At 41.5% G+C, this 24811-nt stretch overlaps 1 protein-coding gene across 11 annotated transcripts; it reads right to left on the reverse strand.

Annotated features, from left to right (window-relative positions):
* Positions 1-2531: 2531 nt before the first annotated feature.
* Positions 2532-24532, reverse strand: LOC147259111 (uncharacterized). 11 transcript variants are annotated; one of them, XM_086209344.1, is made up of 11 exons: positions 23366-24531; positions 23020-23156; positions 19968-20045; positions 15793-16110; positions 13187-13261; positions 11738-12040; positions 10972-11089; positions 9471-9747; positions 9241-9372; positions 7014-7126; positions 2532-5167 (listed from the first exon to the last, which is right to left on the reverse strand). In XM_086209344.1, exons 2-11 carry the CDS (start codon positions 23069-23071, stop codon positions 5155-5157), a joined length of 1479 nt encoding a protein of 492 aa, XP_086065470.1. In that variant the 5' UTR covers positions 23072-23156; positions 23366-24531; the 3' UTR covers positions 2532-5154. The 11 variants fall into 11 exon arrangements, 10 of the variants coding, with proteins under 10 accessions (XP_086065470.1, XP_086065471.1, XP_086065473.1 ...); XM_086209345.1 differs by lacking the exon at positions 23366-24531 and adding an exon at positions 23310-23343; XR_015117157.1 differs by having other exon boundaries at positions 5085-5167; positions 7014-7077.
* Between the last annotated feature and the right edge of the window lie 279 nt (positions 24533-24811).

The following is a 24811-nucleotide window of genomic DNA, read 5'->3' on the forward strand; positions in this document are numbered from 1 at the left end:
AACTAAGACGAACAACGTTAAAAAAAATGTTTCACGTCATTTTCATACTTTATATCACCCGTTTAGAAGCAGCTTTTTGTAGGTGGAATGAGGAAATAGTTCCCTGACATTATTTGCAACATTTTATTATGTTTTTTTTTCTGTATTAGATGTGAATTGATTAGGAAGAAAAGGACTGGTTAAAGAATATTCTCGCAATTTCTTTTACAATCTCAAAAGGGGACATGAGTATCTGAATATTCTCAGCATTGATCCGCCCATCCCTGCTCATCAGTGCTCATGATGAGGAAGCAGAACCTGAAGTAAATGTGTCATCCACCATAATATTCATGAGTGACACTGGCGGACACTAGAGGCTGCATTGCTATAAAAATACTCAGCTGTCAGTGTGAGCACACTGAAATATCTAAAATCCATATTCAAAGTGAGTCAATGCCAATAAATACTTTTCTTGCTGCAGGTTCAGAGAGTGTGGCAGTGTTGTGACTCAGCAGTCAGTGACACGGCAGCGACGCCAGATGCCAGCAGCGCCGTCCGTGACAGAGTAGTGGGAGGTAAGAATACCTGTGAGTCATGCAGAAGGCCTTCGTAGGAAACCCGTTTTGAGACTGAACCGGCCAGGGGTCCCCACATTTATCCCACAGCCTGTAACTGGATGCTCTAAGGATGTTTTATTTTAGAAAACAATCTTTCATTAAATCTTTTATTCTTAGTTTGCTCCATTTAGGGCAGCTCATAGAGCCACAAAAGGAACATATCCCGAATCGGTACATGTTTGAGTAAAGGAGCAGATATAAGAAAATCTTATTTTACCTGGGCATTACTCAGACAAACAAACAAAAAAAGAGAAAGAAATAGATGGCCTGACAAATACAGTCACTTACAATCAATACTTTCCATGAGATAAGAAACAGCAATAAGCCAACACAATAAACCTGACACAACCATTCGCCATCCGCTAAAAGGCCAACTTCATATCGTCTAATTATTACGTCCAGGTGCATTTTGTTCAGCTGAGAAATTCTTATTCACCATTTTCAATCCTTCTATATAAAATTCCTCAGCTTGACTACAATATGTGAAATACATATCTAAGTAGTCCTTCCATGCTCTTAAACTAATACAATATTAGAATGTCATGCTCCTTTGAAGTAAAACAAAGAAGTGTTGTAGTTTTTCTGGTAACACTTTGCATTTGCTCTGTTCATGATAATGCTTGCATCCGCTCTGAATATTTAGGTTCAATTAATCATATTTGTTTGATCTCTTGTTTATGAATAATTCTTACTGCTTAGTCGTTAACATTTTGCTGCACACTTCGACACTGTCACTAGAACATGGCCAAATAAGTTAACACTGCAAAATTCACATAACCTTTTAATCAGTTGTAGTCTGGAATCTCTCCACAATCTGACAGGGGACATTATCACACTTTCTCGCTTGAATTATTTTCTAGTATTTAGGGTGGAGGTGGTGGTGTGTGTGTGTGTGTGTGTGGGGGGGGGGGGGGGGTGGGCAGTTCATTATCTCTGTGGAAGCTAGGGTAGTTCAGTTAATTGGAAATTTGGAAATTGGAAATAAAATACTATTTCCAGCATCACAAAAGTGTCATATTTGTCAGTTCCCGTGGTTAAATGACCTAAAATCCCTCACCAGTGGATATTATCTACACAAAATATACCATATCTATAGGAAAATCTGTATTATCGTACCAAAAAAGTACATTTTTTTTCCAAGAAAAATATTTTACATTAGGATCAAATTCAACGTTAGAATATACAGATATGTAGTCTATATTATAATGTTATGTAGTATTACCCACCCGCAGCATGATGGAAAAAACGATGTTCGTTGACCTGGATAATGTTCACTTGACTTTATATCTCCAGAGAATGCTGCTATCATATTCAGCTCCTCACCTTTTTAATTAGCATGTTCCCTTTTAGCCTGTCAGGTGGCTATATTAAATATTTAAGACGGGATTTGGGGGGAAATTTGCTGGACAGGCTGGAAGCAATGGACCAGTTGATTAGGTTTCACTGCTGATCTGACATTTCTGCCATTAGGACACTTTTTTTTTTCTTTCTGGAGCTGTAATTCTGAAACTCAATGATAAAGAAACGCACTACTGATGGGTAATGAATGAAGTCACTTCCTTTAAACCCCAAGTCACAGACGCTGGTTCAAGACGCGATGCTGACTGAAGCTCGCGACTACAGCCTCGTAGGGCTGCATATCAGGGTCACTTTTAGATAATTAACCGCACTTAAATTTAGTAGATCATAAGTCCTGGCATGGCAACACCAGTTCCTACCAGTTGGAAAGAGTCCGTGTCTGTGGGCTTATGTCACGTCTCTGGAGTCAAAGTTATTATTATATACACACAAGCCATGTAATGTGATGCCAGTAGAGGACAGCTCTTGCTCAGGTTGTCAGCTGGTGATTTCATGAATGGGATTCCACCATATCTTGACCTCTGAGAGCATGATAGCCAGTGAGGCCACTTCCCAAGAAAAGAAAGTACTCAGGCATCATGTGGGCAGGGTATATTTTTATTTTCTCAAGTCATTTACAGTACAAAATAGACCTCCAGGTAACAAAATAGCCACAACTATGTTTAAAACCACAATTATATCAATATGGAAAGCAGGAAGCTGAGAGACACAGTGCAATATAGAAGCTTGTGGAATGACGGTAAACTTACAATTCATGAATTCAGAAATAATAATAATAAATAATCTCGTGAATCAGACGACATTCATGTGTGCTATTGCAGTCAATGACAATCATTATTTCATTTGAGCAGAAATAACATTGGTCAAACATTGATCATCAAGGTTCTGTTCTTCTTTAATGACAATAACGTTTCAGCAAATATATCATTACAGAATTTCAACTGGCAAAAACCTTTGTGTCGTATTGCTCGTCCTGACATCGAAGGTCAAATGCAGTCTAAATGCATGCAATGACAACGTCACCTTTGAACATAGAGGTACTGAGAGTTCTTAGCAATGCTTATGCTGACATCACCATAAATAAACATTTACATAGCATATATTTTGGACTATCAAATATACGATGCTCTTCCAAAATAGAATAAACTTTCTACAAAGCTAGTACAAATGAAATTTAAGAAATATCCCTCCCATAGTGCTATATCTATTTACATGTAAAGCAAAGTAACAGAATCAACGTGACGTAAATAATTTATATATTGTGCTTCTGTTTTGTAACATGCTTTTTCAGTCCTAAAAGGTTTTACACACAAAAAAGGTTTCACAAATGTAAACAATAAGTAGAGTCCTCCCATATATACATAAATAGTTTTTTTGAAACTGAAGCTCAGACAAACAATTTTTTTTGACACTTATATTTTCTGACTACATCAAATTCTCACTTCTGCCGTATCAGTGTAGCGTCTAAGTGTCTAAAGCTGCTGCTCGTCGGCTCTTTTTAGCTCAAGTGTGTTGTCAGTAAACACGCGAGTGCTGACATTCAACATTCTCAGACTGTGTACCTGGAACAACAGGCAATAACCATTCTTCTTAATATCAATAAACTAGAAAAAAAAACAAGCCTTTTCAACTCAAGCTGTACAGAAAAGTCATGTTTATTTCGCCACCTCGAAAGAAAAGCTTTGATAGTTGTTGACACGCAATAAAGCTAATCATCCCAGAAACGTCCCTCAGTGTACATCGTTACTGGCAATCGACAAAACTATCGTATTGTAAATATAACAATGCAGCTGTAGTGGGTGTAAGATTTCCAAGTGGCAGGCAAGTTGAATCAGAAACACTGCCCTGACTTTCTGGCATGTTGGTTAACTGGTAATTATGGGGGGAACTGGGAGTTGTCTGACAATAAGACAATAATGGTGAGTGGCAGGCGTAAGCAAGAGAGCCTGGAGCGATGCACATAAATGAGAAAACACGGTGGGGGATGTTTATCTTTAGCATTACACACTGAGCTTAGAAGGAAGGGTGCTTACTGAGCTCCACCAGTTTAGAGGGACATCATGTGTTTAATAAGAAAATTCTAATTGAGAAGAGCAGATACCAGCTGGTTATGACCGATGAATTCAAATGTGACTCAAATCCATTGAACTCAGGGGAAAGCTTTTTTTTTTTTTTTTTTTTTTAAACATGGCAACTTTTTAAAGAAATATACTCATTTTCCATCCTCTCCAGAGCCAGACAACAAGGTAGATACCCTTCTCTCTTACGTGAGTGCATGAGAGAGCAGAGACTGACAGAGGCCGCTCGTTAGCTCAGCGCAATGAATGGTAGTGGATGGGCAGGTTAGCATACTACAGTCAAACATCCTCATAAACACTTTTATCCATAATAGAACATCAATCCAATTTTATTTATTTATTTTTTTTTTTACAGCTAGAAGAGTGACTGATACTAACTTATACTTGATGACTTTTGACAGAGGTATGCTAACACTTCCCATCCACTACTGGTGTTGTGCTAAGCTAACTAGCTAGTCCAACACACAGAGGAGAGAATGTTATATCTTCTTGTCTGCTTTTCAGGAGGATGACAAATAGGTCTATTTTCCAAAAAGGCTTTCCTTTCACAACATGCGAGCAAAAAATAAAAACCACATCCTGTTTTTTTAATGTATCAAGGGTATATTTCAGAGCTACCAGTGCATTCAAATTCAGACTAAATGTATAAGATTATTCTCAGAGATGAGTGTGAACAATATCTAAACAAATAAATAAATAATGTTAACATTAATTGAAAATATGTTATTACATTGTTAGTTGAAGAAGATAGAAATAATATTCACAGACACTGAGGAGAAATGACTCAGCACTAGCATACATATAGTGGAGTGAGATCAGTCCTCATGTGGGGCTCTAAAGGTCATAGAGGTCTTCAGCCTCGAATGAGACTGAGAACATGGTTTGCAGTCTGTGAGCATGTAGTACCTTCCTATTAGAGACATTCTCCATACACCCTGTTGTCAAATTCCAGTTCGGTCGATAGACATGGCAGGAGAGAACGAGGGCTGGTCCGAAGCAGACGTCTGTCCCTGTATATAGTTGTTGCCCATCCAGTCACCATCGGACAAGAGGTCTCAACAAGCTAGTCATCATTAGTAGCACTGCTGCGGCTGCAGTGACAGTCAAAATGGAGTTCCAACCTACCTCACTCCCCTGAGGGAAGACATGAAAAGAGCAGTGTTTAGTGTCAGTAGAGGCCTCAACCACCCCTGTCCATCTCAGTATACATCTTTCTTTCATCCTTGGATAAACCATGATGGGATGTTAAAAGAATACAACATTTTAGGAAATATGCTTGTTCGTGTTCTTACAAGGAGTTGGGATTAGAGGATCATTATCTCCCTTCAAGTACTGAGATGAAGCCGGAAGGCAATTAGTTTAGACGAGCCTGCTGACTAATACGTGCTTTCTTTCATATAATCCAAGCAGCAAAAGAAATGTAAAAACAATTGGTGGTTTCTCAGCTTGTTGGTTTGCATCCTCAAAATGATAATGAAAACTCTTCGACGCTATAGCAGTTGGCTGTGTGCTATCAAGCAATTAGCTTCAACAGTTTAGCTTAGTTGCTTTATTAAGCTCACTGGCGTATCTTATCTGTCCTGTTTGATCCAGGCACAAAAGAAATGTAAAAAGAACAAATTGTAGTTTCCCAGCTAGGTGACTGGAGCCTTAACGATGTCAGTGAATACTGCAAGGTTACAGCACTTGGCCAAGAAACAACAACAGCATGAAACTGACCTGAAAATATCAAATGTTTTTACATTTCAGTTTGTGAAAGTTGCAGTCATCCATGTTGCTTCCACACTAAAGTTGAATGAATGACTGCTCAATCCATCCCAGGAGCGCCGGAATGCAGCATAATTAGTGAGGAATGTTGTTTTCTACAAAACTTGTTTTCAACTTTTGGGTCTGTTTGCTCTGCTTCCACTTTTTATGCTCAAATAATGTAAGATTTTTAACCTTGTAAAATTCTAATAACTCCAAGTTTGGAGCAGATATCAGTTTTATCATTTGTCTTCTTGGCATGAGAACGACACATTTCCCAAAATGTCAAGCGATTCGAACTACTTAATGCTGTTCAACAACGTGTTTTGCCGAACTGCCCACCTGTTCCATGTCCGCCTTAATTTTAGACACCCCCACCCCCCACACCCCACCCCCGGCTGCCATCACACCACTGACATGTATCCTACAGATTAATTCTATTAAAGGTTCATTTCAGACCAAAAACCAAACAAACTTAGCTCTAGAGGTATCCAACCATGCAGATGTGTGATAATGTTTGTAATTTGCTCAGATTTCAAGGTCCTGGACATCATTCATGAAGGGCTCTCAGGCACAATTTTGTTCTTACACTCCGTAGGTCCTTTTGTACTCTCAATTTCGTCTCGCAGAGAGGAAACAAAGCCTGATGGTTATTTGTATCACGTTGCTCTTGACATCTATTGTGTACCTCTTGGAACGTTAAAGTCTTTGCAAGCCTGGATGACTGCCAGGTACAAGAGATACACAAAAGGTGTCAGGAGCAAGGAGTTACAAGTAGCTATTAGGCTTTGCTTCATGTCAGACAAATTTGTGTGCAAGAAAAAATTGGTACATATTAACATTTCATGTGTCTCTGTGATTACTCCCTCCAACCTAATACAGGGTAGGTGACTGATTTCCACTTTCATTGACTGATTTAATGCAATGTAGAGTTTTATTAAAGGGGATTTATTCTTGCTGTTATTCATAAGTTGATTAAGGTGAATCTGACTTAAGTTTTTAATGAATAAATAGTAAAAATATCTTTATTATTAGGTGTTAACAGAAACAGCTTTTCTTTCAGCTCAGTTGGCTGGGAGGATAATATTTTCTTACATCCAGGGCATTGAAAACAAAAACTACAGTATCTGCATGGATGAGTATCAATAAAAGAACCACTTTTCTGTATTTTTGGTGAACTGAACCATACAGTATATAGGATTACGGATCAAATAGATATAAGCTCCTCCCATACCTTGCTCTCTGGGACGCCAGCTCCGACAACCAGCACCAGATCACAGCCACTATTACAATCATTCCTATGAAGGGGATGGAGAGAACAGGGTGCTCAGACGGATGGATGAATCTCTGAGGAGGGAGCAAAACAAACACAAAGACAATGGGGATGACAGGAATGAATGCATGGATGGATGGACTCAAATAATAAATAGATAGATAGATAGATAGATAGATAGATAGATAGATAGATAGATTGATAGATTGGTGCAGGTGTGGCAACAAAACAGATGTAACACCAAAAATCACTAACTCAAAAGAATGACATGAGCACTAATAAAAGGGGAAGGTTTGTGATTTTTCCATTCACAAGAGGCATAACTTTATGATGACATGAAGAGCAGCTCTGCGTGAGTATGTGAACAGTCCTGTCTGGCATTTATAGGCCGCGCGTGATGTCACGGTGACAACAAAAGAAAGACATGCAGCATGAATGTTGATGGTTTTGTTGTCTCTATCCTCATTTTATCAGTTCTTTAAGGTTTTGCTAAATTTGTCATCATACAGGCTGAGAGGTCATGGACATTCAGAGAATAAGGACAGTATCAGAGACAGGCACGGGTAGACAGTTTGACACAATGCAGAGACATCTCATCACGGCTGTTGTAGACAAAACACATACACGATGCTCAACTTGTCTGAGAACCATTCTCCAAGACGCACCGTGACTGGTCTTCATTTTTGAATGCGTGTTTCCTCCCTTAAACGCGAAGGGAGGAAACGATTTGCAGAGTTTTGGGATGAGACACTTACGTTAGTCCAACTTAATGCAGTTAGTGCAGTCACAAAGACTTAGCAAGTATCACCTGTTGGGGATGTTATCAGTCCTTTAAAAAAGAAAGTTATCAAGTGTTCTCTTGACTTAAGCATCTTCTACCTGTAGGCCCCAGGCTGCATATTGCTTATAATTATCATTAGTCAACCAGAATACAGGAAAAATAATCATTTTGTTACCTTACGCTATGTCACACTACGTGACCCTACATTAGCCTACGTTAGCTTACAATACATTGCGTTACCATAAAGTTACCCTGAAGACTTTGTTCAGACTGCAGGAAAATCTTTTATGTTTTTCAAATCAGATTAATCACACATTTTCTGCCCAATTTGATTTATGGTGACCAGATATCACCAACCTATCAGCACCAAACGAACGTAAGGTTGGCCGCCGTGGAAAAACCAATCACGCATGACCCAGAAGATGCTGGAGTCTCCAGCGTGTCCTAAAGACTCGTACAAATCTGACTCAAGGACAGATTTATAACCATCTCCAAATGTGGTTTGCAAAACTGTGATTTAATGGGTTTTTTTTGGCTGTTTAGACTGTCCACAATCAATCAGGGTAATAAATGGATACATCTGACAAGAAAAATCCTATTTGTCCCACCAGCCTGAACACACTGTTGACGTGAAGCCGTCCCCTACAACTGTCCTCCTGCACAGAGGTCCATACTTTGACTTTGCTATTGACTCCAGTGGCTACAGGGTATCTGTTTCAAGAACTACAGTAGGTCAAATTGGCTCTTACCTCAATTGCATTCCGTAGATAAATTGATAACAGCTATTTAATGGGCTGATAACATCTGAATCAGTTGGGAATGTAGATGTCTTGGACGTAGCAGTGAATTGAGTAGCCTAGTAGCAGCCTTGTATTCCTAGGTTTTCACGGTTTTTCAAAATAATTCATGCCTTCAAAATACACCTTTTTGCAGGTTTTGTGTTTTTGTCCAACAACAGTATTAAAGCATTGCTGTCACAGAGAGATTAGGACACAGACACAGTAGGGGGCAGTCCCCAGAAGCCTGAAACACAAAATATATACTGATATGGGCTGACAGGCCAAGTCAGTCCATATCAAAACATATACAGCTACAGTATGAGACACATGTAAAGTGGGCTCATCACACAGATAGAGCAGGTGTTATGCAAGGTGTGTTAGTTGACAGTGTGGATGCAAAAAAAAAAAGCTCTTCACGTTGTATTGAAGTATAAATCACAGCTGCAAACTCCAGGTGAGAATTTTCAACACAGATGTTTAAAACTTAAAAAAAAAAAAATGTTTAAAGCCTCCAGTCAAGAATTTAAATGTAACCGTAGAATTCCTTTTGACTGTTAGGATTTATTACTTAAAGTTTATATATATATATGATCTCAAATGAGCTCTTTCTACCTCTGGACTTCATTACCTGAGCCCCTCCAGAAAGCTTCTCCAGCTCAGCCTTGCAGCGCAGCAGCTCCTCCTCCAGCTCCTCTCGCTCCTTCTGACTGCTGTCATACAGAACCTGCAGCTCCTGCAGCTCCATCTTCAGACCGTCGCACTGCAGGAAAAAAACAAGTCATACATTTTCTTCCTAATAAGATTTTACCTAAATCTGTTCCATCTCCCCAGTGGCGCTATGAAGACAGAGCATCCTACCTCTCTCTGAACCTGCGAGGCCTTCTCCTCCGCCTGTTTGAGCTGGTCTCTCAGGGAGAAGATCTCTCCGATGCCTCCGTTCCAGCTAGTTGGTGTTACAGGCTTCCCGTCAAATGAAATATTCTTCTGAATAGAGGCATCCACCAGGCGACAGTTCTCAGACTGAGCCATGGTCATGTAGCTCTCTGTCATAACCTCATCTGCACCAGTCTCCATCTCCTTCCCCTCTGTGCCCTCCCCTACATCCTCCTCTTTTAGAGACAAGTAGACGCTGGAGCTGTAAGGTGGGCAGATGGAGTATGTTGAAGAACATTAGATATGTTAAGTTCTCAGATAAAGTATCTAATCAAAATTAGGGTTCTGTTGCAGTGTACAGTTAGAACCAGAGTCTGATTGAGACTCGGAACTGCACCTAAAGGTTATTTTTCATTTTCTGTTCAAATAACACAAACATTTCAATCATTTGAACTTGGAAATGTCACAAAAAGAGCTGAAAATGCCAATGTCAGTTTCCCACAGGTGATGGCTGGTTTTGTCTGTCCAACAGTCAACAGTCCAAACTCAGAAAGAGAAAAAAAGGAGCAAATCTGCACATTCATAACCTTAAACCAGAAAGTATTTGACATGTTAGTTGGACTGATGTCATAAAACTTACTGAAGCGCCAAGCTCACCATTTATTGTGTATTCACTTCAATAGAAGGGCCGACAGCAGAACCTCAGAGAAACCAAATCAGTGCAGGTCTTTTACTGAATGTTTTAAAATGAAAAAACTTTTCTTTTGGCTGGTTCGTGATCAACATGCACACTCTGAAAAATGTTTGCTCAGCTGGGAGCTGGATCCCCCCTTACGTAAGAACAAAAACCCTGCAGAGTCACTTTTCTCTGCTTTATTCTGTCAGCTGTAATTATCTGCAGTTACTTTGTCATATCTGTAAAGTGCATTTCCTGATGTACATCTGCATTTGATGGTGATGGACTTTTTCAGTTAGCAGTTTCTATCTGCTAAAGATTATATGATGTTTTAAACCGTGGTTGACCTTCCTTTGAGATTATTTTCAGTTATTCAATTTATCAGTCAAAGATTGCAGCACTGATATTTAATCCATCCATCCATTTTCTATGCCGCTTATCTGTTAAGGGTTGCGGGGGGGGGGGGGGCTGGAGCCTATCCCAGTTGACATTGGGCAAGAGTTGGGGTTCACCCTGGACGGCTTGCCAGTTGCAGGGCCATCAGGAGCAATTAGGGGCTTCGACATGGTCACCTGGGGAAGTGAGGGTCAAACCAGTGACCTTTCGGTTGCTAGACGGTAACTGTACCTCCAAGCTATGCCGCCCCCCTGATATTTAATCCCTTACACATTATTAATATTAACTGCGATGATTAAACAGGTGGCCTGTGTTTTGGTGGATGACCGTGGTGAGGGTTAACAGCCTGGAGGGTCTCCCCTGCAGCTGATCCAGACGGGCCAGCTGATGAGTGAGCAGTCGTTGACCTCTCACCATGTCCTCTGCCTCTGAAGCAGCTGCAGCCTCTCCGAGAGACGCTTGTTGTCCTCCTTCAGGGTCTGACACTCCTCCCTCAGCATACGACACTCCTCCTTCAGCAGGTCCACGTCACCTGACAGAAGGAAGATATTGGAATCAGTCAGTGCAGCCCACCCTTAACAACTGAAGTCTTAACCGCTTGTGTAGAGGACACTATGTACACTTGCATTTAAAATTCATTTTGAATGTTTCATTAAAGAGCAGAGCAATGAAATGTTATAAACTCTCCCGTCTGTCACTCCCACCCAGGCTCAGCTGCAGAGCCCAGCAGTGATATCATGTGTTCTGTGTCTCCCTCATGACTTCATGTCCCTGGTATCCTTAACACACACACACACCACTCCCCTGACACAGCAGTCACATTTGTACTTTAATATTTATTAAAACCTCCAAATGATTTACGCCTTTGCCTTTGTGCTGCTAACATAATGTGACCGTGAAGAAAGAACATGCATAACGTCATGTTTTCACAATGTCAGACACAGAGACTGATCATGGGCTCATTCTGCTGGCGCTGAGCTGCACACATTCCAAAGTACAAACACAGGCAGCAGGTTCTCGCTGTGCTCTTCCCACTGACGGCTGTTAACAAGAGGTGTGAAGATGAGGTGTTAAACCAAGACTTATTGTATTTTAACTTTTATCTTCACACTTCTCTAAAACCACATTCTTTCTTGTCTGTTTACAGTGATCTCTCTCCTCCGTGCTCTTCGTCCCTCACCCTCTCTCCTCTCTGCCTCCCTCCGCTGGCTCTTCATGCTGATCTCGGCCCTCAGCGTGGTAATCTCCAGTTCATACTCCTGGGTCTCCTCGCTGAGGCGCTGCAGCTCGGCCCGACGACGACACAGCTCCTCCTGTAGGGATGCGATGTCATTCTCCCTCTCTGCCGCTGCCTCCTCCGCCGCCTGTTGGAGTAATAGCACCTCCTCCTGAGCGACACGCAGCTCCTCCTGAGCCTCGGCCAACTCGCTCTCCTTCTCCTCCTCCAAACTGTCCATCTCCTCCTGCACAGAGCGCAGCTGGGCTGTGGGAGAACCAGGACAGGGAGAATGTTGTCTTCATGTTTGATGTGTAGGTTAGAGTGCAATATCACTGCCTTTTGAGTGTGTATGGTCTCACTTGAGTTTTGAACAGAGTGTGTGTGTGTGTGTGTGAACATTTTGAAAGAGGAGCTGATGTAACTGGTGGTAACAGATGTTTTTTTTACTTCTTCAGATCATTTGTTTTGTATTTTCAGGAAAAGCAAGACCCTGTTCACTTTGAATAACTACAGACAGGAGCAATAACATACAAGATGAAGACGTTAAATAGCGTTAGAACAGTTGACATAATTCTTGTCAAAATGCAGATGCATCACAACCATGATGAGTTTTCCCAAAGTCTCTTAAAAACATGGCAGTTTTAAACTACAGTGACCCATATTCCTCTATTCTGTTCTTCTAAGGAGTTTTCAAGGTTTTATTACTACTTTTTTTTTTTAACCATACCCATGGTGATATTGAAACTCTCTTTGTTTTCATTCATTTCTTCATTTATTGGACCTCTTCATCCTGTCATCGTTCTCTCGCCCCGGTTTGGTTTTAATCTACTAAAATCTAATCGAGTTGATCACCAAAAGGACAACTGACGAGCTAAATAATTGCAAGCATTACGTTGATCAATGAAGTGTCAGTATTTGTAGCATTTTCCTCTCTGACTAGAATCTTGTAATTTTTTTTTTTTATTTTAGTACTGCGTCAAATATTTTCATCATATTTAGTCATCCTGTTTTTAGCTGACTCAAAGTCTGAGAATATTAGTTAGTGTCATACTGGTGCATCCCTATCGGTATCAGTATCGGCCGGATACTGCCCCATATCACTGGATCCAGGATTGGAAATGAATATAATTCAGGTTGCATGTATTCTTTATGAATGATGGCAGGTGGAACAAAATGCAACAATAAAAATTTATTCTTAACTGCTTAGTTTTCTTCGAGAAGGGAGAAAGAAGGATTTGATCGGATAGGAATCAGTAATTTCAGATATTCATTTCTGTGGTATCGGACATAAACTAAAGTGGCATGGAGCCATTCCTATTTAGTTGATTTTGATGTCCAGTATTTCAGGTTACTGGTTAAAGAGACTGAGGGGTAATTAATTAGAGAGGGTTGTGTTATTACTGTAGACACCTTGTAGGTTCTGGATCTGACGTGTGAAGGCTTCAGCCTGATGGGCACTAGCCAAACGCTCATCCTCCAACAGACCTGCAGAAGAGAGGAGAGGAGGGGAGAAGAGAGGAGTGGGAAGAGAGATAAGAGGAAAATGTCAATTCAGCAGGCGGATAGAAAGATGACAGTTTGATAAGCTGTTCAACCTTGAAGCAAGACTGAATGACGCAAGCTGTGTGTGTGTGTGTGTGTGTGTGTGTGTGTGTGTGACTGAGTGTGTGACTGAGAGCATGTTTGTGTGCATCCCTCACAGTAAGTGTTTTCATTGCTGTAATTCCTGAATAATCTGACTGTTTCTATTTCTTTTCCTTAAATAACCTCTACTGTACACAGCAGAAGAGCACAAGGCAAATAATTTAGGGTTTTTTTGGGGTTTTTTTTACTTCCTGCTTCCCTCTGGTTTGTATCAGTATGTTTTGTGTAAAGTAATTTTCCAGTGTTCTGTCGGCAGTTTCCCCCAGTGGTTTTAATACAACAACAACAGCCATTGTTTATAACTTCTGTATATTCAGAGCAGAAAGAAAACACATTTTCTTACTTTGAGCGGTATAATGCAGGTGTTGGTTGACTTCTATATCCATCTGAAATTTCTGCCTCCAGCTCAATACAGTGGAATTGAATCAAACTTTTCTTATGGTGCACAAAGCATAAAAAATTCAAGAGAGAAATTCCGCACAAACATCTTTTCTCCAGAAAAAGAACACACTGTAGCCCACACTTGGGTGGAAAGATGTCTGAATGAAAACTGGAATTGAAAATGAATGCTGACTGGCAGAAATCTCGCTGAGGGATATAGAAAAAAAAAATTATCGAATAAAAACTTTATTTCTTTTTTTATTTTATCCAAGATTATGCTCAGATTTCTTCTTGCATAGGCCTCAGTGTCATTTTAACAATTTTTTATTTTCTTTTATTAGATTTTAGAGTGGCAGCTTATAAGAATATCTACCGTCGTAGGGATATCCGTGACCTTTGCGTCCACCTTAAATCAGCCTCTGGCAATGTTGACTGAGGACCCCCAACAGCTGCCAACATAGTGAACAGCTGATGTGTCCGGAGGGAATGGACTAATAGTAACTTCTCATTGTGGCCAATGTGGGACACCCAGTCTGGAAGCTTCTCTCATCATGCGCGCAGTTGTTTAAGGAATCCCTCTCCCGCTGCCAAACAAACAATTGAGCTCACCACGCCATGTCTTTTAGTATGAGACACCGTCTCACACACACACACACACACACACACTCATAAATGCGCAGGCACACACTGAGCTCATACCCAAGGCATGACTCATTGGTAGTGTCCCTTAAGCTCATCATTTCTAAGGTATGATGTGATGCTCCATTTAGCTCCTATGAGGAACTGACATCTAAACATTTACGCTTCCATGTGTTCAGGACTGTGATGAATAGGAAATGTCTTGGGTGGAAAGTTATGGTCTGCAGGTGCTGTCGCTTAGATGCACTGTAAGAATAGTTACTGTTGAGTTATTGGTAGCTTTCATAACCTCGCCATCTCAAAAATAGATGAAGCGGGGCTTAGAGAGAGAAGAGAGGCTGCAGATGTGTTCTGAGTTGTAGTTGTCACTTTTATTTGTTTATATCATATCTTGTCTAGAGGTTGAAGGACAATCCCATTATGGGTCAATTTGATAAAATTCTCACATTTTTCTTCACAAAATAAAATTTTCCCACCACCTCTGCTGAATAGGCCATTATGGAAATGCAGACTCATGTCACATGACTCCTTGGTGACCTTGCTTCTATCTCACCTCTCAGTTTGTGGCCAATTTCAGTGGATTGTTGTCTGTGCGCACACATTAATACAAGCAAGACATATCACTGACTTTCATCGGCCGCTGCACAATGTTTGTTTCATATATGCAAACTAGACTCAGATGTTCATCAACCACCCTTTTTTTTAAAGAATAAAACCAAAACTATCCAAGATCAAATGTGACTAAAACTAATGTGCATTTTTAGTCTTTAGTCTAGGACTAAAACGAAATCAGCTGGCCAAAAAAAAAAAAAAAACAATAAGCCATATGAAGGCTCACCATATAGAAACCAAGGTCAATGAATGAAAATTGAGTTTTCGTCAAATAAAAGTCGACTGAAATATAGTTGCGATTTTTCTTAGTTTACTAAACCGTAACTAAGCTGAGACTAGACCTTAAAATAGCTGTCAAAAGTAACACTAAATTCAAATGCTTTGTTGTTTATTTAACTGCCCTTTCAAATAACTATATTGGATTATGTCTTTTCCATTTTCTTCCAGTATTTATGGTGCTTTGTGTCATAAAATCTCTTTACTGCATGTGGTGAGTAAAATAATACTATGATCATTACTTGTAATGGACAAATATATGACAGTAAATTCTGCAAATATCAGAATATCCCTTTGAAAGTTGTAAATGTGCCCTGCAGGATTTTAAGGATTATCATCTTAATTCCAGGTTCAATGTGTTTTTATCAACGATGGATAAAAGTGAGTGACGACAACAGATTCATGATTGAAGGCATCAAGATGAACGAATAGAAGGCCGGAGTCCAAGGCTGGCGCTCTCTCACCTTGCAGCTCATGAAAGCTCTCCTGGTGTTTGTTGGACGTCTCTCTGGCGTCTTCCAGCTCCAGCAGCAGCTGCAGCACCTGCGCCCTGAGTTCCTCCAGCTCCTGCTCCTCTGTTAGTGGCTCCTGCTCCTTCCTCCTCTTCTCCTTCCCCTCACCCCCTTCTTCCTTCAGTTTTTTCTCTTCCCCCTCCTCCTCCTGATCTCTCTCCTGGTCCATTTCCTCCTTCTCATTGTTCTCCTCTAAGACACCTCTCTCCTTCGCTGTTATCTGGTTGTCCATGGTGGGGCTGCTGTCTGCTTTCAGATCGCACAGATCATCTGATGAAAAGATGACAGCAGATATTAGTAAAGATTGAGAAACATAGAGAGAGAGAGAGAGGGAGGGAGTGTGTGTGTGTGTGTGTGTGTGTGTGTGAGAGAGAGAGAGAAAGAGAGAGAGAGAGAGAGAGTGTTACAGGTGATAAACCCTCATGTCATCACCTGTATTTAGTCATGCCTTCAACTATCCTCAGATGTCCTCTTTTGAATCAACAGCACCCTCTTGTGATTAAAGTGGAACTGACCAAACCAGCCTCGGCACTTAAGCTCAGCCATTTAAAAACAACAGACAACCTTGTGTTTATATTGAAGCTAAGATTTTAACGAAGAACAACAGAGAAAATCACTCACTCTGAGAAGAATCATGCATATAAATGTCCAACTCTCTAGGGGGTCAAATTCTTTAAGCTATGTGCGATGATAAAGTTGATCATTTCCACCCACTGTTCGTCAACTAATTAGAAATTTTAGGACACAAACATCCATTCTTCTTCTTTACTACTAGTTTAAATGTCTGACCAGTAGGTGGAGTGAGTTAGCTAATTCGAAGTGGAGGGGGAAAAAAAGGGGGGGGGGGGCCTGTATGCTGAAGCAATCACTATGACTCACCACTCAACCATGCTCCTCAAAGTCCAAAACAACACTAGCTATCATTCATCGCCAGACATGTGACAAACACATATTTCTTGTATTGCACTGACTCACGTTACATGAGTGTAGTAGCGGTGGTTTTAGATGAGTCTGTGGACACTGGGCTGGGACTGGAGGGGAGAAAGGCTTAATGAGATGTTGTGTATCATGTAGGGCTTTAAGATTGAACTTGATTTGATCTCACAACAGCTGCAGCAGCAAATATAAAGCATACAATTTGTAGCTAACAACATAAATTAGACTGCGTGAAAAGCCCTTTTACGCATTGAGATGAAAAGAGTTTTATGGCATGAAAGAGTAGGGCTAAACACTTTTTCTAATTGTCAGGAGCAGTTAAAAAGGTCGGTTACTGTCTCATCCCTGGAAATTTCTGCTTGCGTCACACACGCTGTTCTGCTATCATTTCACACTCCGTGACATGCTCCCAAGGTCAAGTCCATCTCCGATAAAAACGGGTATGTAGAATCAGACATTCAAGGTGAAGCGTCTCCAAGCAGCTCAAAATAACTGGAGTGTGGGGATAGAAGAGGGGAATTGCTGAGAGACAGTGATGGGGGGGGGGAGAAAGAAAGAGGAGGTGCAGCAGGGGACGGAGTAAAGAATTAACTAAAGATCTACCTAATTAAAAGTGAGTCTCATCTGTGTAATCTTGGCTCAGGGGACGGCTGCTTCCATTTCTTGTGGTAATTATTTCTTGTTGTTCCCCTTTGCTAAATGTAACTATTTCCATCACAGTTAAGCCCAAGCAGCATATTTGCATCATATCTACTGTATGAGACATTAACAGCAGGCTGTAGCCTTCTTCCTTCCTCTCTCACAATGATAATTTAAACAATGCAGCTCCTAAGAGGCATGTGAGAGGTTTCATGAGCACCGGGATATTTTGTCATTAAACTTTGATTCTTGTGTAATGAGTTAGTCAAAAAAAAGAAGAAGAAGAAGAAGAAGTAGAGAGCTGTGTGGCAGAAAGAGAGCCGCTCGTATAGCCAGCGGCAGCAATAAAGGCCATCAAGAGACAAAAGGCTTCCCACTGAATATCACTCTCATGCAAATCCTTCCAGATATGTAGCTCAGTCAGGATGTAATAACTCTGAAAGCTACGGCTCAAGAGATTTGTGCTCCGTCTCAGTTGGCTCTTGTAAATGCACAATTCATATCTGATATACAAAAACCTCAAAAATAATCCAGGTCCGACTTTTGTGAAAAAGAATCAAATACACTTTGGCTGTCAATACAAAAGAGAAAAGACCAAAAAAAAAAAATGCTTGGGAAATACTCTCCTTACTCCTTGGCTGCAACTGTGCTTAGAAGGTACTCTTGATATTATTGTAGTACCTCTCAGGTATTAATCTGTGCCCATCAACTATATCAAAAGCCCTCTCAGAGACCCTTCTATAGTGTTCCCTCAAGTCCCCTTTGCATTTTCCAGCAGCTTGTTAATCATTTCCCTCCTTAAAGAAGCTTTATCACTTCACCTTGTGAGCGAATGTCAAAGACATCGTGGAGTCAAATCAGCTGCAGTGACACCTGTGATCACTCTGCTGCGTACTTGCCACATTGCAGGTCTTTAGTCACCCTGAGGTAGCATTAGACATGGTCACCGCTTGCATACGAGAGCAGGGACGGGCAGGAAAGTCATCTCAGGAGCGGTGTTGCAGCTGGCGGGAGAGGATGGCTTTATCTAACCACGGCACATTCCTCTGTAATCACATTGCAGCACAACACGTTGAGTATGTCAATGCAAACAATGCAGCACTCTGGCAAGGAGACAACAAGGGGCACAAGAGTTCTGTGTCGATATCCCGGAACAGCTGTCTTAGATTACATTTAAACATTAATGTGGCTGAACAAGCCCTTTGTTTTGCTTCTGAATTAGTGTTCAGTGATGGAGTGAGGAGTGTAATGAAATTTGCACTTTGCAAAATTGAGGTTTTTTAGCAAATGGAAGCCTGTTGGGAGAGGCACAGATGTGGGAGAGAGTTGTTTTAGGCTCACACTACAAGCATCCCTCCAAAAAACAACCAGTGTGACCGAGGGCTGCACGATTTCTACAAAATATCTAATTGCAATTGTTTTTAGGAATATTTCGATACTGATGTGAATCGTGATATTGTTGGGGCTGTACATTTTTGCATTAATATTCAAATTTTAATTGAAAAACTTATTAAAATGATAATGAGAAATGTTTGTCTTAGCCTGTAGAATATTCTTTGTACGCAGGGCATCTCTGCAGAACCGCAACATGCAATTTAAAATTATATTTGGACACACAATTAGACTTTAAAAAATAGTCTGCCATCCTGCAATTTGCCTGCAGGAGGCCTTATTGCAATCGGGTTTTACTGTGCAGCGCTGGTGTGATCTGTAGTTAAGAGTTTTGTATGCTGAATAGGCAGCAGACAGAAATAACTGAGCAAGCTACTTTCTAGTTTCATTACTCTCCCTCTGTAATCACCTTTTGTCTGGAAAACGCAAAAAGTTGCTGACGGATTGCAATTAAATTTAATAGGACCATACAATTTAGATTGAGAAATAATAGAAACGATTTCGCAATTGATCTGAATGTGATGATGTCATATTCTTGTTAGACATATGTCCTGCCTTTGTGCCCTCTAATGTATTGTACACACAGGTGTGATGTGACTGAATGTTTATATGTATGTATGTCTCTGCTGCACGTGTACCTGCGTCTGCATACAGCAAAGAGGGTTATATCTAAGTTTTGTATGATATCTGAGTTCCACTTCTACTGAGCCTGTATGGTCACACAGTCCGGCATGTTTACACTGCTCCAGAGTGTGTATGTACGCAATGGATCTCTGAGGCTGCGTAGGAGGTCATGCATAATGTACACCACCCTCTCTAACCAAGCTTTGAAGCCAGGCCAGTACTGATGTAGCTTTTCCCCTGCACTGGCACACTTCCTCAGCAATGTATTACAGTGGGGGGTCAAAATAAAAAGATGGAGCGATTGAGTGAGAGCAGAAGCGGAAAGGAGGTGAATACAATAAGCGAGATACATGACATTGCTTGGGGGCACTGGGGCCGCATCTGTTGCCCCCCCCCCCCCCCCCCCCCCTCCTCATGAAACTAAAGAGGAATCAGGTGAAGTCATATACGTTCTAATCTCCATGGTGACTTCTGCACACCAGCAACTCTAAGGCTCACCATATGGAAAGTCACCCTGGTAATACAATTTTGCTTACCGTGGAAACCCTTCTGCCTGTCGCTCGCTTTTCCCCACAGACGCCCCGGCAACCTCATCAAGCGCCCCTTCATAAAGCCTATAATGAGGACATATGAGACTCAACATCCTGAAGATGGGCGGCAAGCTACAGGGGTGGTGGTCTCATGAGGTAAGATGCGTTTATCACCCCCCTCTCTCCGTACTTTAAGCCTTAAAAAATTCCAGAGGGATGTGAGGAAGAACGGCAGCGGAGGACAAGAAAAGAAACAGGAACCACACGCAGCAAAGACTTAATGAGTGGCTCTGTTATTTAAATTGAAAATCCATGTTTGCGCTTTCAAAAGGAAACAGAGGAAAGTGGGTCAACAGAATAAAGATGCACTGCAGACTGTGCTATAATTTGGCCTCATTAGATGAGCATGCACAAAAACTGTGTCAGTGTGTACATACTGAAGGTGATTAATTTAGGGGATAGGTTTTATGGAAATGAGTGCAGCAGCGCAGGTTGTGTGTGTGCGCATGTTGTGCTGATATTCCATTGAGGAAAGAACAAAGTGTGAACTCAAGTGATGCGGTAATAATCCATTTGATCACAAATCAGTGCCTCCCACCTCAAAGCAATCTCTTTTCAAGGTTTTATATCACCTCAACCTTAGAGGACAGAGATGAGGGTGGGGGGTGGGGGGCACCACAGCTCCCCATGTAGCTGCCAAATCCATAACACCAAAGACACAAAGGGACAGCGACAGAGAGAGCGTGTTAATTATAGGTTGACAAAGCAGAGCGAGAGGCAAAATTAAGAAAACTCCATAGAATAAACAGCAGGAAGAAACCCTGTGAGTTCATGAATTTTCTCTATTCCTATTCCTATTCCTATTATGCAACTAAAAAAAAATAAAAATGAAGCACCCTCAATTTTGTCTCAACAGAGTGATTTGAAAGGTGCTTTTAAAATGAAGCACTGAAGTTTGATGGGGGGGGGGGGGTTGTCACACTCTAGAGCTTCAGAGGAGAGAGGGCTCTGGGATGCCTGAGGGTGGAGAGCATGCAAGATTTGTTTCATTTAGCTCCTCCACTGACCGTGATAAACTCTGGTATGAGAATCTCATGATGTGGTTGTTTTTTGTTATTTTATCTGGGTTTTTTTTTTTCTCTGCGGCCCCCAGATCTGCAAAGTTTGTCGATGGTAGCAAATTTAGCTGTTTATTAGTTCCAGAGAGCTGAGATAAATCCTGTTTGTGCACCCTCGGGGAATATCACTGCTCATGTGAATTCCACAGCATGAGGGTACATAGTTGGGGTGGAGCTGAGGGAACAGGGGAGAAGACAGAGGAGAAATTTGATGTGGGCTGAGTTACTGGCAGGTGGAAAGGTTTATGTTTATGTGATGTTTGTGTGTGTGTGTTGGAGTGTGTGTGGGCGCTGAAGAGAGCAGAGGATTGTGGCTGAACGAAGGAGAAGAGATATTGAGTGGGAAAGAGGAGAGATGGTTGGCGACTCGTGAGTGTAGGAGGAACAATATGGTGGCTGATAGCTGTAACATACACAGACAGTTAGTTTGCAAATAAACCAATCAATTATCACCGATCAATTGCGGAGACAGAGCCGTAATGTGGTTTTGTCTTAATTTCCGAACCTCCTGAGAGATTTTAGTTGCTATTCCACTTGTGTAAAATCCACCATCAGAAAAAAAAACAAACCCAAAGGAATAGAAAATACATGCAAATAAAGTCACCTTTCTGTAGGAATCCAGACTGATTACTAGCTAAACTTGACCTCAGTCAGGACAGAGTAATTGCACTATAATCCCAGACTTTACGTAACTTGAAACAAAGCGAGTTAATACTAGCGGTCCTCCAATCCACTTTTGTTTTGCTTGTGTCTATGCTTATTAGGTCTGTCACTCAAAATTCATGCTACATCAAACCAGACACTTCTCCAGACAATCAGTCCCAGTTCTAAAATCGTGCCTCTGGCAATGGCAAGGGACCCTTCGGGTTGAGATAACAGGCACAAGCTTGTCATGATGGAGGGTTCTCTCCTTATCATTTTGATAGTCAGAGCCAAAGCCTCAGAATAATAAATGTTAATAATATATATACATATATATACATATATATACATATATATACATATATATGTATATATATAAAGAATTCAAAGCCTTACTTTGCAGAACTAAAGCAAAATGGATGTTAGGGAAAAGTTCAATTTTGAAAGTTCAATTTTAGGACAGTGCCACTCAGGAAAAAGGAAGCATGGTTCTGGCAACCTGGGCTCAGGTCAAAAGGTTGTTGAGCCACAGTTTTCTCTGAGCGCCTCCACACCAATAAACATCCTCCTAGCAGTGGCTCCCACAGAGCCCCTCTGTCTGCATGCTCATTTGAAACATAGAAAACACACTGTTGGAGCTTCTTCCTCATCCAGTCACACAAACAAACATTCCACACATTCTTACTGTTCCACACAGTTACACAAGTACAAGTAGGAAGATACGTGTCATTCGCTGGTATGAAGTCAAGCAAGACTAACAGCAGCAGTTCAACACAAAGTGAATAGTCCACACGAAATAATCTGAAAACAGCGTCAAGTAGAAAAATGAACTGAAATAACCTGGATGCATGCATGAGTCCACGTTGAATTAATTCTCAATCAGTCTCTGAATAACATATGCAACACATCCCAGCCTGTGCTAATGACTACCTGCCTCCGGCTGCCAACCGTCCATTACCTGGCAGTGTGCAGCTTCCAATCAAATGTCCACAGATGCCATAGCTGGCAGCAGTGCCCACTCATCAGTCTGTCAGCTAGACTCTAGCTCCTAATAAAGATGAGCTTCCACAATAATCTCCCCACCTCCTGCCACCTGACCACCTCTCCTCCGCCTCCTCAGTTCACTACCCCATCCTTCACTTTAGGAGTAAATACTCCTCCAAGAGACAAACAAAGGCCCTCTACCTTATCTCATCTGTGATCATATCTCATCTGTGTGGTGGGCTAAAAATAGCTACACGACATCCAACTGCACAAACGCCGCATCACAGATACTCTGACAAAACAGCTGCACAGACCTGTAGAGTCCAAAGCCTCCTCGATGAGTGGAGGTAAACGCAGTCCATCCATAGCCCCCAGTAGCTGCAGCAAAGAGGGAGAGACAGAGAAAGAGAGTGGGCGAGAGAGGGTCAGAGGCTCCACACGCCCACCACAGCTGTAGAGAGGGAGAGGGAGAGAGAGAGAGAGAGAGAGAGAGAGAGAGAGAGTGTGTGTGAGTGAGTGAGAGAGAGAGAGAGAGAGAGAGAGAGAGAGAGCATGAAAACACGGTAAGTACCCAGCACAGCATCAAGTACTCGCACACACTTACACGCAGGCTTCGCTACATACACATTACACACACGCACGCACACACAAAAACAGTACCTCAAGAGAATTTTGGGAGGATCCTGGGAGCTGAAGGCTGAGCTCTGGAGCGTGGGAGCGATGCCGAGAGAGAAGAGGGGAGGAGCACAGTGGCGGGAAAGATGCTGTTTTCCAGACAGCAAGCTCTGTCTTCTTGCACAGACCTCCCTCTCTCTCTCTCTCTCTCTCTCTCTCTCTCTCTCTCTCTCTCACACACACACACACACACACACACACACACACACACACACACACACACACACACACACACACACTGCGTCTCCCTCGCTTGATTTACTCTGTGCACTATTTTCGCACACTTCTTGCAACGTTTTACCTCTTTCTCCTATGTTACAAATCCTACATTCCCTGCCCTGCCAGTACAGGAATATATACTCAGGCTCTACCTCCAGTGAAACTTGTTAGATGAACTACATCTGCATTCAGCCATCCAAGCAAAATGAACTGCAAACCACACGGTCTGCCAAAGCTGAAACTGGTACTCACCTAAAATATTCTATGTTTAGAAGTTTAGGTCTTTCTTTTTAGCAAGACCTTCTCAATATTTAAAAAAAATCAGACGTCATATCGTAATTCCCAATTGGCAGGTCTGGCAAGCATAATCCACCATGGTGTCTGTTAAACAGGCAGCTTCGAAAACAAAGCCGAACAAAAACTTTTTTTCTTCTGACAGCATTCACCATTCTTCAGCTTTGATTTCCTGAACACAAACACAAGCTTCCTCACACACTCTTGCACATTCAGAACCAGATGAATTTCCCTATAATGATTAATGATATCTGAACGAGCTTTCTGCAGAGCATGCTGACAGTTTAGCGCCACAGATTACTGATTATTTCCCCACCAATGTTCATTTCCTCCCCTCCCTGTGCTGACTCTTTGTCTTTGGCTTTAATAAACAGCGGCTGCTTGTATGCTATAAACAGCACCTGCAACTTCTATTTTCATCACTTCACAGCACACGCACACACACACACCTCTTTCTCTCTCTGTCTGTCACTCACCTCTCTCTCTCTCTCTCCCTCTCTCTCTCCCTCTCTTTTCCCTTTGTTTCAGCTTCTTTCACATCTGGCAACTTCTGTTAAGTACGTAACGAGCCAGAAATGTGAGGTGTGCCGTGAAACAGTCTGAAAATATGTCAGTGTAGAGAGGAAAGGAGGGCCTGGCTTAACCGTGTGCTGGCCCAGTAAGAGGATATTCCTATCTTAGCACTGTCAAAGAGGAGGAAGTGCTTTGTAGCTGCACACACACACACACACACACACACACACACACACACACACACACACACACACACACACACACCCCATATATTCATGTGTTGTGAAACCCGATGACATCTGAAGAGGAAATATATATGTAAAGACTTTTATGTGACGGAAGTAGAAAGATGTCTGAGGCTCTGCTTGTACCTGAGATAAAAAGAAAGTAATATTTCAGGGGCCG

Source organism: Aulostomus chinensis, chromosome 7 (genome assembly GCF_037954235.1).
Source record: "Aulostomus chinensis isolate RoL2024-O1b breed Wild chromosome 7, RoL_Achi_v1.0, whole genome shotgun sequence".
Lineage (NCBI taxonomy): Eukaryota > Metazoa > Chordata > Actinopteri > Syngnathiformes > Aulostomidae > Aulostomus > Aulostomus chinensis.